Source organism: Hemitrygon akajei, chromosome 14 (genome assembly GCF_048418815.1).
Source record: "Hemitrygon akajei chromosome 14, sHemAka1.3, whole genome shotgun sequence".
In the NCBI taxonomy this organism is placed as follows: domain Eukaryota; kingdom Metazoa; phylum Chordata; class Chondrichthyes; order Myliobatiformes; family Dasyatidae; genus Hemitrygon; species Hemitrygon akajei.
This window is the reverse complement of record NC_133137.1, coordinates 96,023,175-96,038,294: the sequence shown is the minus strand read 5'-3', so window position 1 is coordinate 96,038,294 and position 15,120 is coordinate 96,023,175. Positions and strand designations below refer to the sequence as shown.

At 42.1% G+C, this 15,120-nt stretch overlaps 2 protein-coding genes across 8 annotated transcripts in view; both read right to left on the bottom strand.

The window, feature by feature from the left end:
• Positions 1-3,918: 3,918 nt before the first annotated feature.
• atp6v1f (ATPase H+ transporting V1 subunit F) lies at positions 3,919-6,899 on the bottom strand. The gene is made up of 2 exons (XM_073066724.1): positions 6,693-6,899; positions 3,919-4,846 (listed from the first exon to the last, which is right to left on the bottom strand). The coding sequence occupies exons 1-2, from the start codon at positions 6,848-6,850 to the stop codon at positions 4,645-4,647; spliced, it is 360 nt and encodes a 119-aa protein (XP_072922825.1). The 5' UTR covers positions 6,851-6,899; the 3' UTR covers positions 3,919-4,644.
• Positions 6,900-13,868: 6,969 nt separating this feature from the next.
• Positions 13,869-15,120, bottom strand: part of flncb (filamin C, gamma b (actin binding protein 280)) — a 63,492-nt gene continuing 62,240 nt past the window's right edge. For all 7 annotated transcript variants that reach the window (XM_073066717.1, XM_073066719.1, XM_073066718.1 and 4 more), the window contains one exon: positions 13,869-14,877. In XM_073066717.1, the coding sequence (XP_072922818.1) occupies positions 14,690-14,877 (188 nt within the window). In that variant the 3' untranslated portion in view covers positions 13,869-14,689. The remainder of the gene's footprint in view (positions 14,878-15,120) is intronic.

Genomic DNA, 15,120 nt, shown 5'->3' with positions numbered 1-15,120 from the left:
TTCCTTGCCTAGAAATTCATTCTCATTTGAGTAATGGAGTAGCAGCTAGGTATTCGGTTCCACTTTCAACTAGTGGCTGCTTTTCCCACAGGAAATAAATCTATCCCTGCCAGAAACATATTTCAAGAGTTGATGCAGAAAAGTAAGTTCCTGTGGCTTTCCTTTCGTGTTAAGGAAATAAGACTTTTGGGAAGATGATGGAATTATTCTGGGGGTCTGGAAGATGGTGCCTATCCTGAGGCTTCAGTATGAAGAAGGGAATGAATGAGGATCTGGTGCTGAGTGGAGATTGCCCTGGGTTTGGTGGTAGGTAAATGCAAGAGCTTGCCAGAGCATCCTATCCTGAAAGTCAGATAATGAAGGGTGGCCTGTAATGGTGGAGATTTGCTTTCCATAGGAAAGGCATGAAGGGAATGTTTCTACTTGTAGTGTTAACTAAATCAAACTCCATAAATTCCAGTAAGGAATTCATGAGAACCTTCCTTATCCAAAGTTATATGAAACACCTTCCACAAGCAACACTGATGAATAGTATTAATAAACTCAATTGCCACTTTTTATGTACCTCCTGTACCTAATAAATAGCCAATGAATGAATGTTGGTGGTCTTCTGCTGCTGTAGCTCATCCACTTCGAGGTTCAGAGATGCTCTTTTGCACACCACTGTTGCAACACATGGTTATTTGAATTATTGTCAGCTTGAATCTGCCTTGGCCATTCTCTTCTGATCTCTCTCATTAGAAGGCATTTTCACCCACAGACCTTCCGCTCACTGGATTTTTTTGTTTGTTTTTTTTTGCACCATTCTCTGTAATCTCCAGAGACCACTGTGTGTGAAAATCGGAGATACTCAAACCACCCCATCTGACACCAACGATTATTCGACATAGTCACTAGATCACATTTCTTCCCCATTTTAGTGTTTAGCTTGAACGATAACTGGAACTCTTGACCATGTATGCTTGCTTTTATGTATTGAGTTGCTGACTGGCAGATTAGATCTTTGCATTAACAATTTGCATGAAGTTAATAAAGTGGCCACAGAGTGTATGTTTACAGAGAAGCAAGATAAATTAAGGATAAAAAAAGGAAGATAATTAGAGTAGGAGTGTGAGTAGATACATGTGGAGCACAATCATTGGTAAATTCCTGTTGGACAACAGGAATTCTGTTCTGTGGCCTCAATCAATTCTACATTGAATCATTTCTGTCAAACATTTCAAAATTCAGTTGGCCTTTCTATGTGATGATACGACAATAAAAAAGATTGTGGTAATTTTTACCAAGGATGCATGACTTACGAAGAATTACAGAATGCTGACAGTGCCTGTAGTTTTAAGAATAAGTACAGTTTTAAGACTCATTAATCTAGAACAGATGTGGACAAAATGCATGGGCATATCTTTTCTTAATAAAGCCAGTGAACTAGAACACATTAGTTCAATAAATTATAGCTTGGCAACCAGCATGTGCAGAGATGGGATTGGTGCTGTTTGCATGTTGGTGACGAGAGTTGGCCAGCACTCATAATTCTTGAGAATGCTGCTTACAAAGCAAACATGATTCCTCTGCAGACATCTCTAGCTGTATGGAATTTCAATTCCAATTCATCCCAGTCAAATTCTGTCAGCACCATAGACTGGGTTTTACTTTACTTTTGAGGAACTTTTTTGGAGGGAAAAAAGGGGGAACCTGAGCCAATGACTATTCCATTCTTGCAATGCAAACACACAGGCACAGAACGTGCAATACTGGGCAATGGCCAGGAGCTACATGTGGTGAGTCGCTTTCCTATTCAGAAGTTGTTAGGAAAAATAAATACTTGTATTACAACAGCCGCAAGTGTTACAGGCAGCTTTTGGTGAATTTTTCCTCAAGTTTCAAATTTCCTGTTCCGTTCGTTTAGCAGACCCTTGTGTTCCCTATGTTTATAAAGGTAGAAACACTAAAACATATGCGGCATGGGGGAGTGTGCAAGCCTTCTACAAAAACTTGCTGGGTTATGATCCAAATTATCTTCCACTCCCACAGTCCATCTTAGTTTGTGAAATTGGATGAGAGTTGGATTAGTACTGGATCTGGGAATTCTTTCAACAAATTAACACTGTGAACATTACTTCAGTGTTCCAGGGGACACATTCAAATAAGGGCTTCAAATATTCCATTAATGTACCTCAACTCTCATATCATGGATGAGACAGGACACAATGTCGTTTTCTCTAGATCTATAACAGTTTCAAGGTTTGAAAATCTATTTTCTCACTAATTTTTTTAATCACACAGGACTTAATCAAAATTCACAACCTTCAATAGCCAGCCGGTGGTATAGGAGACTTCAAGGTGAGTGGTCCTGGCTTCGAATTCTGCCGGCTCCTTGCACGGTTTCCATCTGTACTGGGTTCAGCATCAAACTAGCAACTCGGCTTCATAAAAACAAGACAAAAATGCCAAAGAAACAGCAAATGTTGCCACCCAATGCGCTCAAGGCACGAAAAGGATTTAAGATGACAACCTTCAATAGTCTGTCACCTGGTGACACCCTCCAATATAGAAAAACTTTACATTTTCAATAGCAACCCCTCTTTAATGAGTCTGGGCTCCTAAAGCTTTTATAAAGGCAGTTCTTACTGATAGGTGGCATAGAAGTTACAATTAATCCACCACAAAAATGACTGACAGAAAGAGGAATGTAAAACATCCCCAACCTGAAATTCAAACCAGATGTACAGACCACAACAAGAACATAATAGACAAACTCAATATTGAGGAAAATAAAGAGGTGTCAGGGAAAGCAGGCAGAAAAGCAGGTTTTAAAAATCTATGCAACAGGTTTAGAGAGGAAATTCCACAGATGAGGACTTTGACTGTGAAAGGCAAAGCCACCACCTGCCTTGCAGTTAAAACCTGGGCTGTGCATGATGACAGATTTGTACCATCAGAGATCTCAGAGGATCATCTCAGATATATGCATGTGTGAGACTGTGGAAAGATTTTTAATCTAGCATTGCCAGACCATGGGCTGATAAACAAATGGATACACAGATCTTATTTGATTTTAATTCGGGATTTGTGATTTCTTGTCACTCTCTCTAAAGAAAATGTTGTTAAGCTGTCTATCTGAACCACAGTTTAGGGAAGATAACTAAATAACCCAATTTTTAAAAATATCTAATTTAGATGAAAAATCTGTAAAGTATTTCCAGGATAAGTTAGTGTGTGACTTAGAGAGAAGCATAAGTGATCTCTCTGTACCTACAGCTCGTTCATCTAAAGGGGAAAGACTACAGGCATGGCGAGTTCGCAGCTACAGTGAAGGGGAAGGGGAGGGTGAATATTTAAGAATGTTAGATGGTATATCAATTAAGTCCCCTGTTTTGTCTTGGCTGGTGTCAAACTTCATGGGTGTTCTGAGTTTTGTACTGAGCTTGTGTAGAGTATTTGATCAAAGATGGTGTAAATCACAAGATGAAGCACTTCCTATACATTACCTAGTCTTGGCCCTGCTCTAATCATAGTGACATTTGTGTGACTAGACTGGTTAAGATTATAATTAATAGTGACTGCCCAACAATACTCTACTGTTGATAGAGAAACTTAATGTCTATTGGTAGTTCCATTGTGAAAGGGTGATATATAGATTTTCTCTTGCTGGAAACAGAATTCACCTGGACTTGTGGCAGTAATGTAACTTGTCATTTTTTACCACAAACATGAATGATATTCAGGCACTGTTTCCTGCAGAAATCAGTTTTGGACAAGCTGCTGTTTACAAGGTGAAGATGAGCATGTTTAGGAGAGCACCGTAAGCATAATCTAGCTGGGTAGAGTAAATGCAAAGACAGGAGAAAGAGTAAGCCAAAAAAAAAAGTTTAAAAAGGATGTTGTGTCCTGTATAAAATCAGAAACCAGAGATTTAAGTGAACCTGTGATGTTGGTTTATTTATTGACATGATGATCAGGGATAAGTAACATCATAAATATACAATGTGAAGACTCGATAAGACCAGATCAGAACCACATTCAGCTTCTGTCAACTAGCACAAATCAGTGCCTCATCATACTAAAATTCAGACCAACCATCCTGTTTAGTGACGCATAATCCAACTGAGTGCTTGGAGCTTGTACCCATCCTTTCAGCCCGAATCTCAGTACTTTCCGCACAAATCCCTCACAGCAGCCAATTACTATCAGCTTCACCGTTGAAAATGTTTTCCTTCTTCTCCACTCCCTCTGTTCGCCATGACTCAGAGCAATCTCAAATTTCAACAGTTAGCACAAGATTAATTTCTACTAGGGCAGGCACAGTACTTGCTACAGACTAGAGCTCCACTTTAAACAGTCCCATCAAATACTTACAGGGCTGGCACAGAATTGAATGGAAATTAAATCATGCTCAAAAGTGCTTCAGTTATGATTCCATTACTCAGATTTGTAGTGGGTAAAAGGTCACTAAATGGTGGGTTGGGATCACCAATCCACAGTGGGAGTGGGGATTGCTTGCTGCAAAGTCTGGCTAGGATTTGACAGCAGAGGAATCAGCACTCTGCACATTGGACCAGAGGAATCAACGCCCTGTACAACACATAATACGACAACACAGCGACAGGAACCAGTGGGACGTACAGCTACCACTGCAGAGTCCATCTACCGGAAGTCATCTGTACTGAACATTCCCTTGGCACGCCGGAGGATGGAGTCTTTGGAGGCATCGTATGGGTGCTCCTTTGATGGGATCTCCAGCACAGCAGGAATGGACAACGTATGCGCATCAATGACGTGCCGAATCATTTCCGCAATGTACTGATTGATCAGAATGATCCCGATGTCATCACGGCTCAAGAAACTTCTGCAGAGTAAAGGGGAAACTGTAAGGTTAATTCTGAGCTCCTGGCAAAAATGTAGGGTCATGATCAATTCACAGGATCCAGATGCAACCCCAAACACCCAGAAGCTAGCTCCATTGCTCAAATAAATTTGACAGAACAGACAGTTCCTGCTTTTGGAGGCACTCCTCCCTTAAGCAAGGCCATTATTGCAAAATGCAGGACCACTAATATGGGATTATTTCTGGGAACAGGAAGCAAGCTGGTAAAGAAAAAGAAATTAAGTGGAGACAGGGCTGGGGAAGATTGAATAGGCATGCACAGTAAAGAAGTAGATGAGCTAACCCAAGCCGAGGAGCAGGTTGCTAATTTACTGAAGTACAGGGAAACACTGAATCACACTTCCCCAAAGTCAGGAGGAATCCACTTCCCCAAATAAATCAGCAGTCTCACTTTCAGATTTCTTCAGCTCCTGCTGAAAGATTTCACAATCTATCTCAAGCCTTCAGCACAGGCAAAACCAGGACTGTGACCAGTCACACAAAATTCAAGTTGGGAAAAAAGGGGAAACAGAGAGAACACAGCACAGGGTTACAGAGGTCTCCCAAGCTTGTCAGCAGTAACTCAAACCATTTGTCATTCCAAAACACCTATCTAAAATCCCCAAGAGGGAAATCAGGATCAGCCCAAAAGTTCCACCCAACATCATCCCTCCTTTCAGCACTACATCCATGGCTCTTCAACACACAGACAAGCACTTTTTAAATATTACAAGGCTTTGTTTCCACCATGCTTCTGGATGATGAGTTTCAGACCCCTTCCAACCTCCAACCTTAAAAAAACTCATCGTCTCTAACCCTTCCTGCATTTTGAATCAATAACCTCCACTCATTTTTAACTTCTCTGCAAAAGGAAATCAGTCCTATTTACTCAATTAAATCTTTCATCAGTTCCAAAACTCTGTAAATCTCTGAAACCACTCCAGTGCAATCAGAATATATTTTGGCCAGAACTGTATATAGTACCCAAGTTGCAGGCTAAAGTGTTTATGTAATACCCTTACTCTAATGTTCTACGTCTCAACAAACAAGTTGTTTGCTTTCTGCACACTATTCAATTATGGCAAATTATTCCCAACTGAAAAAAGTTCCTAATTTCTCTGGATAAATTTCCTTTTGCCAACCTTCCCCTCAACCAAGCTACAGTATAGATGGTCTGAAGATATTCTTCTTCACTCTTAATTACATGCCCATTTTTACTGCCAACTATTCTAGCAAGCACTAGGTATGAATCATTAATTACCAAAAAACACTGCACTGGGTGCCAGACAGTAATGACCTTAACAGATCACAAAACACCCTTCAATCCTCGGTTCCTGCCAATGCGCCAATGTTGGATATGGGAGATCACATGTCATCACTACCTCTCCTCACCCACAACTTCCTGATCAGACTAAAGCCCTTAGTTCCAGCCCACAGGCAAATGTACAGCACTAGCGAACTCAAAAACTGGATTGTATGCACATAGCAGACTCCTACAAACTGAAATGTGACAATGACAATCAGAACGAAAGAAAACATAGATGATCTTATGTGGTACAGGGATAAGCAGAAAGCTGGGATGAATGCTTCCAATTCTGATTCAACATTTACTATGCAAACAGCTCAGGTGACAGACTCCTCCCATCAGGGGTTCAGTCTTCCCTCCCCAGCCTCCAGCCAGACCACCCCCGGAGGCTGGGAACCGATCCCGACTTAAGTCCCACTCCCTGTCGATCGGTCGAGCCCCGACCCGAGCTCCTCTCCCCGACTACCGCAGGCCGGGAGCCCGGGAGCTGAAACCCGCACCACCAGGCGCAGCCACTCTCACTTGAAAGTCTCCTCGATTTCCGCCACGCTCGTCTCTTTCTCCACCACCAGAAAGTTGGGCCTCCGGTTCTTGTTGAGCTCGCCGATGCCACCGAGCAGGAAACCGGTGCAGGTGTCCTCATCCCCCAACACTGCGATCAACTTGCCCCGAACCGCCATGTCTGTAGGACTCGGCCACCAGCGGACTTTCTGACTGCACACATGCGCAGTTCTCGCTCCACATGCCCCTTAATGACGTCACCCATAATGGCAACAAATACAATAATGAGCATGCTTGATGTGTCAGCAACGTCCAAGAGCTTCAGTATTGAACACGCGCGGTGGAACATGCCCCTCAGTGTCCGAGCAAGCGCAAACCAAGGGTTAATGTTCGACGTCCTCACTGAGAATATAAAAATATTGGAAGTCGGTTGGTTATCAAAGGATTCAACAGGTTATGGATTATTTGTAAATGTGGCCAGTGCAGATGGAGTTTAAACCGGGCAAGTGTGCATTTTAACAGGTCAAATATAAGAGTTAAGTATTATACAGCAGAACCAAAGGAGGTTTGATGTGCAGAGAGGGGCGTAGGGGTGCAAGTCCATTGCTCCCCGAAAATGGCAAAACAAGTAGATAGGATGGTACGGGTGTTTTCATTAGCCAGGGCAGACGGTATCAAAGTCGGGAAAATCATGTTCAAAGTAAGATTTATTATCAGACTCCATACATGTCACCACATACAACCCTGAGATTCTTTTTCTGCAGGCATACTTAGCAACCCTATAGAACAGTAACTATAGACATCAGGAACTGTTAACTGTAAACAAACTGTTCAAATGCTGATGTGTTTCAGTAAAAAACAATAAATAATGAGCATGAAATAACAATGTAACAGAGTCCTTAAGTGAGTGCAGTTGTTCCCTTTTGCTCAAGAGCCTGATGGTTGAGTGGTAGTAACTGTTCTTGAAGCTGGTGGTGCAGGTCCTGAGGCTCCTGCGCCTTTTATCTGAAGGCAGCAGCAAGAGAAGAGCATGGCCTGGGTGGTGAGGATCTTTGATGATAGATGCTGCTTTCCTAACAGAGCATTTCATGTAGATGTGCTCATGGTTAGGTGGGCTTTACTTGTACTGTGCTAGGCCAAATCCAGTATCTTTTGTAGGATTTTCCATTCAAAGACATTGGTGTTCCCATACCCGGCTGTAATGCAGCCAGTCGAGACGCTTTCCACTACAGATCTATGGAAGTTTGTCAAGATTATTGACATCATGCCGAATCTCCACAGACTCCTGAGGGAGTAGAGGCTTTGGTGTGCTTTCATTGCAATTACATTTATATAAATTACACTTATATGATGAACAGATCCTCTGAGATAGTGACACTCAGGAATTTAAAGTTATTGGCCCTCTCCACCTCTGATACTCTGATGAGTATGTACTGGCTCATGGACTTCTGGTTTCCCTTTCCTGAAGTTTACAATCGGTTCCTTGACAGCTGTTTAAGACTTTGATTAGGCTATAAAGGGAGTATTATGTGCCATTCTAGTTGCCCCTTTAGAGGAGGAATGTAGAGGCTTTGGAGACGATGCTGCATGGAGTAGAGAGGGGTGGGTACAAAGAGAGGTTGAACTTTCTTTTGAATGTCAAAGACCAACAGTATATAAAATGATGAAAGGTATAGACAGTGTAAATAGAGTGTCTTTCCCAGGCCAAAAAAACTCTAGTTTTATGGTGAGTGGGCAAATGTTTAGAAGAGTTCTATGAGACAAGTTTTTTTTTACACAGAGAGCTGTAGGTGTCTGGAACATTCTGCCAGAGGAAATAATGGAAGCAGACATGATGGTATTTAGACAAGCACATGAAGAGGCAGAGATTGCGGGGATATAAACCATGTGCAGGCAGATGGGATTAGTTTAAGTTGCCATTATGGTTGCTGTGGACATGGTGTGCCAACGGGCCTGTTTCTGTGTTGTACTGTTCTGTGTCCTAAATGGCATTTTACTTCCACTTGGGCCCATCTGTCGCTAGCCTCCTACATTATTATAATTAGGCCCCACACGTGCTTGAGGAACTACACCTCATCTTCTACAAAGTTTTAGATTAATTGACTTACAATGTTTCTAACAGAGTCAGCATCATCTGCTATAAGTCATCTAATTAGCACACTTTATTTCTATGACTGAAGTGCGGGGATTGAGGGTTATGGGGAACTGGCACAAAAGAGGGACTGGGCAAGTGTGAATCAGACATGATCATATTGATTAGTAGGGCAGGCTTGAGGGGCCTGATGGCCCTCTCCTGCTCTAACAGACCTACATTTCACAAATTTAACACTCCTTTTATTACACTCGCCAACTATTGCCATTAACTCTTTCATCACTATCTGGCACTATCTCATTACATATTCCCTTTGTCCTCTCCATACTTCCCTTTGCTGTGTTTGCAACTTAAAATGAACTCCTTCCTTATTATCTCCACAATTCTGACAAAGGGTCTTTGACCTGAAACAGTAACTCCTCTTCTCTTTCCACAGGTGCTGCCTGACTTGTTGAGTGTTACCAGCAATTTCTGTTTTGATTTCCATGTACAAGAGGAACATGTATCCTTGTCAGGTCAGTATGCATTACGTATTCTAAATACCAAGATGGCGCTGGTATGCCTTCTTTGGTAAAACACTATAAAGGTGAACTTACACTCAATGGAGATGATAGGAAGGAGATGCATCCTTTGCCATGAAGAAACATCAATGCACTTGCGTTAGTAGGTGGGTGATTTAGAGTACCGCTGTCATGCAGTTACTAATGTCCTTCAGTTAGTGGAGGGGTTGAAGGAGCCCCTCAAATGCATCAAGTTCATCCAGATGCATTTTTGTAGATGGTACACACAGTAGCTAAGTACATTTTTAGGATGGATTGGGTGCCAAAAGATACAAAGTTAGAAATGCTGGGAAAACGGAGGCACCTCCTTCTCCCTTATTAGGGAGAGAGAGAGTCTGTAGTATGTCGCATACCGGGTGAAACACAAAGACTTTGAGGTAACTGCCAAGTCTGCATCTTTGCAATTGCTTTGCTCACACTTGAGTGCTTGGCGGCTGGTGCCATTGCTTTTTTTTGTCAGTGGGGGAGGAGAATTGTTGCCTACTGTCGCTTATGCGCTTGAGGAAGGGGAACTGGGGGGACTTTGGGGTTCTAATATTTAACTGTCGTTCATTCTTTGGGACACTTCTCTATTTTTGTGGATGGTTGCAAAAAAAAAGCATTTCAGGATGTATATTCTATACATTTCTCTGACATTAAATTGAACTTTGAACCTTTGAAATACCCAGGAAGCCTCTGTGCAGCCAGAAGCAAACTTAATGTTATCGGTCAATGGCTTACTTTATCAAAATTAATTAAAAAAAAGAAAAAAAGAACAAGTCTAAAGGTGTAGGGACTGAGAGAGCAAAAGGACAGGTGTGTACTATAATGAAGACCAGGACAAATTGACCTGTGCGAACAGCAGTGATGCTGCTGAATGCAAGTAATGAAGTGTAAACAGGAGGGAAGGAATGAAATTCTTTAAAATAAAAGGGAAAATATTGAATACCGAAAATGTGAGGTACAGGATTATTTGAAATATTAGTAATTTACTATAGATTCATCATTAATCCTGAATATACTTATTGAAAACAGAGGTGATATTCCTCAACCTTCTATTAACTACTATGAAAAATAATTAGGCACGCTGAGCCTACTCCGTCATTCATCTTGATTCTGGCCGATCTAATGCCTTAATTCCCCTTTCCAGCTCTATTTCTTTCTCTATTGATTCCCCTAATGTTCTGAAAGGTCACCCCTCAGTTTTGAGGCTATGCCCTCCAGATCTGGACACTCCCCCCAGAGGAAGCATCCTCTCCACATCCACCATATCTAGTCCTTTCAACATTTGGTAGTTTTCAATGAGATCCCCACGCATTCTCTAAATTCCAGTGAGAACGGTCCCAGAGCAGCCAAACGCTCCTCATATGTTAACCCCTTCATTCCCAGAATCAACCCCATGAACCTCATCTGGACTCTCTCCAATGACAATACATCCTTTCTGAGATAAAGGGCCCAAAACTGTTGACAATACTCCAAGTGCAGCCTGACTAGTGTCTTATAAAGCCTTAGTATTATCTCTATGCTTTTATATTATGTTCCACTTGAAATAAATGCCAGCATTGCTTTTGTCTATTTTACCACATTTCAGCATTAACCCTTTCATTCTCATGAACCTCCTCAGGATCTTCTGCATTGACAGCACATTTTGTTTAGATAAGGGGCCCAAAGCTGCAAGTGTGGTCCGACCAATGATTTCTAAAGACTCAGCATTGCATATTTGCTCGTGTTCTAGTCCTTACCACCAAGTAACCTGCAAGTTAACCTTTTGGGAATCCTGCACAGGGACTCCCAAGCCGCTTTGCAACTCTAACTTTTGAATTTTCTCTCCATTTGTTAAATAGTTTACACCTTTATGCCTTCTACCAAAGTGCGTGACCATACACTTCCCTACACTATATTCCATCTGCCACTTCTTCGCCCATTCTCCTAATCTGTCCAATTCCTTCTGCAGACTCCCTGCTGCTGCTTCTTCAATTCTGCCTTCCCCTCAATATTTCATATCGTCTGCATACTTGGCCACAAAACCATCAATTCTGTCATCCAAGTCATTCACATATAATGTGAAAATAAGTGGTCCAAGCACTCGCCCCTGCAGAATACCACTAGTCACTGGCAACCAACCAGAAAAGCCCCCCCCCATTCCCACTCTTTGCCTCCACCAGTCTTCTATCTATGCTAGTACCTTTCCTGTAATACAATGGGCTTATACCTTGTTAAGCAGCTTCATCTGCAGCACCTTGTCAAAAGCTTTCTGAAAAGCCAAGTGAACAACATCCACTGACTCTCCTTTGTCTGGCCTGCTTGCTATTTCCTCAAAGAATTCCAACAGATTTGTCAGGCAAGATTTCCCATTGAGAAAACCATGCTGACTTTGGCCTATTTTATCATGTGCCTCCCCGTACCCCGAAAGCTCATCTTTAACAATTGGACTCCAACATTTTCCCATCACTGAAGCCAGGAAAACTGGCCTGTAATTTCCTTTCTTTTGCCTCCCTCTTTTAAAGAGCAGAGTGACATTTTCAATTTTCCAATCCTCCAGAACCATTCCAGAATCTATTGATTCTTGAAAAATTATTACTAATGCTTCCATAAATCTCTTCTGCTACCTCTTTCAGAACTCTGCTGTGCAGTCCATTTGGTCCAGGTAACTTATCTACCTTCAGACTTTTCATCTTCCCAAGCACCCTCTGCTTAGTAATAGCAACAACACTTACTTCTACCCCCAATGCACTCAAATTTCTGGCAAATTACTGGTGTCTTCCAGAGTGAAGACTGATGCAAAATACTCGATTTCTCTCCATTTCTTTGCCCCCCCCCCATTACTACACTGGAGAGGTATCAACTCTCCCTCTTACTTTTTTTCATTTGACTAGTTTCCCTTTCATCTTTACTCTCTTTATGACTTTTTAAGTTGCCTTCTAGAAACATAGAAAACCTACAGCATAATACAGGCCCTTCAGCCCACAAAGTTGTGCTGAACACGTCCCTACCTTAGAAATTACTAGGCTTACCTATAGCCATCTATTTTTCTAAGCTCCATGCACCTACCCAAAAGTCTCTTAAAAGACCCTATCGTATCCACCTCCACCACCGTTGCCGGCAGCCCATTCCACACACTCACCACTCTGAGTTTAAAAAAAAACTTACCCCTTACATCTCCTTTGTACCTGTTCTGTTGTTTTTTTTTTTAAAGCTTCCCGATCCTCTAACTTCCCACTAATATTTGCTGTATTGTATGCACTCTTTTGCTTTTATGCTGTCTTTGATGTCTCTTGTCACCGATGGATGCCTTATCATCCCTTTAGAATACTTTTTCCATTCATGTGATGCAGGAAAGCTACCAAACTCCTCCCAGAATCTGCAGCCATTGCTGTTCTGCCATCATCCCTGCCGATGTCCCCTTCCAATCAATTTTGGCAGCTCCTCTCATGCCTGTGTAATTCCCTTTACTGTACTGTGATTCTGACAAATCTGACTTTAGCTTCTCTGTCTCAAGCTACAGAGTGAACTATCATATTATAATCTCTGCTTCCAAAGGGTTCCTTTACGTTAAGCTTTTCTAATCAAAATTGGTTCATTACGCAACACCCAATCCAGAATTGCCTTTCCCAAAATGGGATCAACCACAAGCTGATCTGAAAAGCCATCTCATAGGCATTCTACAAATTCCCCCTTTTGAGATCCAGCACCAACCTGATTTTCCCCCAATCTACTTGCATATTGAAATCCACCATTTCTATCATAGCATTGCTCTTTTTAAGGCATGTAAAAAGAGATAAACCGTGAAATACAATTGGTAAGTTTGAAGATAAAATTGATAGTGGATAGCGAGGATATAGATCAGAGGGAAAGTTGGACAAAATATTGGGGATGGAATCTAATCCCAGCCTGCAATTCAATTCATTTTAGCGGAGCATTGATGAATGAGATTTGGGGTTTGAAACTATAGTTCTTTAAAGGCAGCTGGGGTGCTGAAAGTGGCATGACATGCTTGTCTTCAGTAAGAGAGTGAATAAAATGACAGCTGAGAGGAAATGCACAAGATTGGGAGGTTTATTTTATTTAGAGATACAGCATGAAATCAGGTCCTTCAAGCCCATTGCCCAATTACACCATGTCACCATGAGAGGTGTACACGCTCAGAATCTTTCCCCCTTGGTATGGGTATCAAAAAACAAGCCTGCAAAGGTTTAAAGAGAGAAGACAATTTTCAAGAGGAATCTGAAGAGAATTTGGGGCTCTCTGCCTGCAGTAGCAATGGACTCAGATCCATTTACTCTATTTGAAACATTTCAATAGAAAATTAAGGACACCATGCAGATCATACAGCAGGCAACAGAAGTCATGGGCTGAAGGGTCTCCTTCAAACTAACTGAGATGGTTGGAGTCAACTATAAGGATCAAATCAATTTCTGGACTAATGATCTTCCTGGATACCCCACTGAATTTAAGATTCAGATTTCTCCGTCTTCTCCACCAGGGTGCAATGAAATAGTTTGCTTCTGTGAAGCTCAGAGTAAACAGTATATGGGAATAACAAATAACATGAGAAAAAGGTGACAATGGCATTTTAGTAGGTGTATTTTATTATTTTTGCCAGACATGGGTAAATGTACCAAACACGAAGCCCATCATTTTCATACAAACAGTTCTCTTAAAACAGACTGGGTAACAACTCCAGACACTGTAACCCACAAGTCCAAGGGCACATCATGTGCTGTTGAGCGCAGTTCCACGAGTACAGCAGTCAAATCACCACTTGCTCCAAACTGTCAGTGCAATATCTGGTCAAGGCAACAAGTGAGTGGAGAAATTGGAGAGCTGATAGATAGTGAAAGGGAGCAGGAGGGACATGGGATAGGTGGGAGAAGATGAGCAAGCAGAAAATGAATTATTAATCAACCAACTCAAGTATATTGGGACAATTTAATAACCCATTTCCACCCCACTGTCCGCCTTTCCCAATCACAGCACTGGGTCAAATCAGCCAAGGAGGGTGGCAATATACTTCTTGAAATCAGAAGTTTGTGGGTGTCTTGCTTTGGGAGGAGCAGAGGGTTGATGTGAAAGTGAAGCAGTCAGGCATGCAGCCAATATTGGTTCATTTCAACACTCTCCAAAACAATTTCTTTCAGTGTTATTTGAGAAACGCTTGACCAAGGAGGAATGGCGGATTGTCTTGGTAAATTCAGGCAGCTTCTAAAAATCAGTTGTCTAGAGTGTTTGCCCAGAAAAACCATCCCCACCACCCACCTCCCCAAATAACCCACCCTAATGGGCAACTTTGGTTTTTAAGTTAGTTTTTTTTGTTTTTTCTACAAAACTTTGACAGTTCAGATCCTCTGAGATGCAACAAAGGTTCCTCTAGACGACCAGTCAGTCATTCAGGGGACAGTAGCATGAAACGGGCTGCCGGGCACACATTCATCTCCCCACTTCACGATCAGAATGTAGTCACCCTTCTCCTTCACAGTGTATGTGACGTTGTAAATCCGGTTGCCCACGTGTTTCACGTAAACCTCCTCACAGGGAGCCTTTGGGCCATGGACTCCCACCATCAACATGTTGGTTCCTGCAATGAACGAGAGCGGGTTACGTCATCACAGAGCAAGTGGTTCATGGCAAGATCACAGCAAGTGCATAACTTTATAGGTTCACTGTGTTGCTGTACAGGCCAGTGACTGCTATAACCATTTCTCTCACGCAGCACAACTTAACCCAGGTTGTCCTTATGACTTCATTTCTTTTAACCCCCCCCCCCCCCACCCCAATCCCTGTGCCATACCCATGTGCCTCCCCAAATCCCAGACACCCA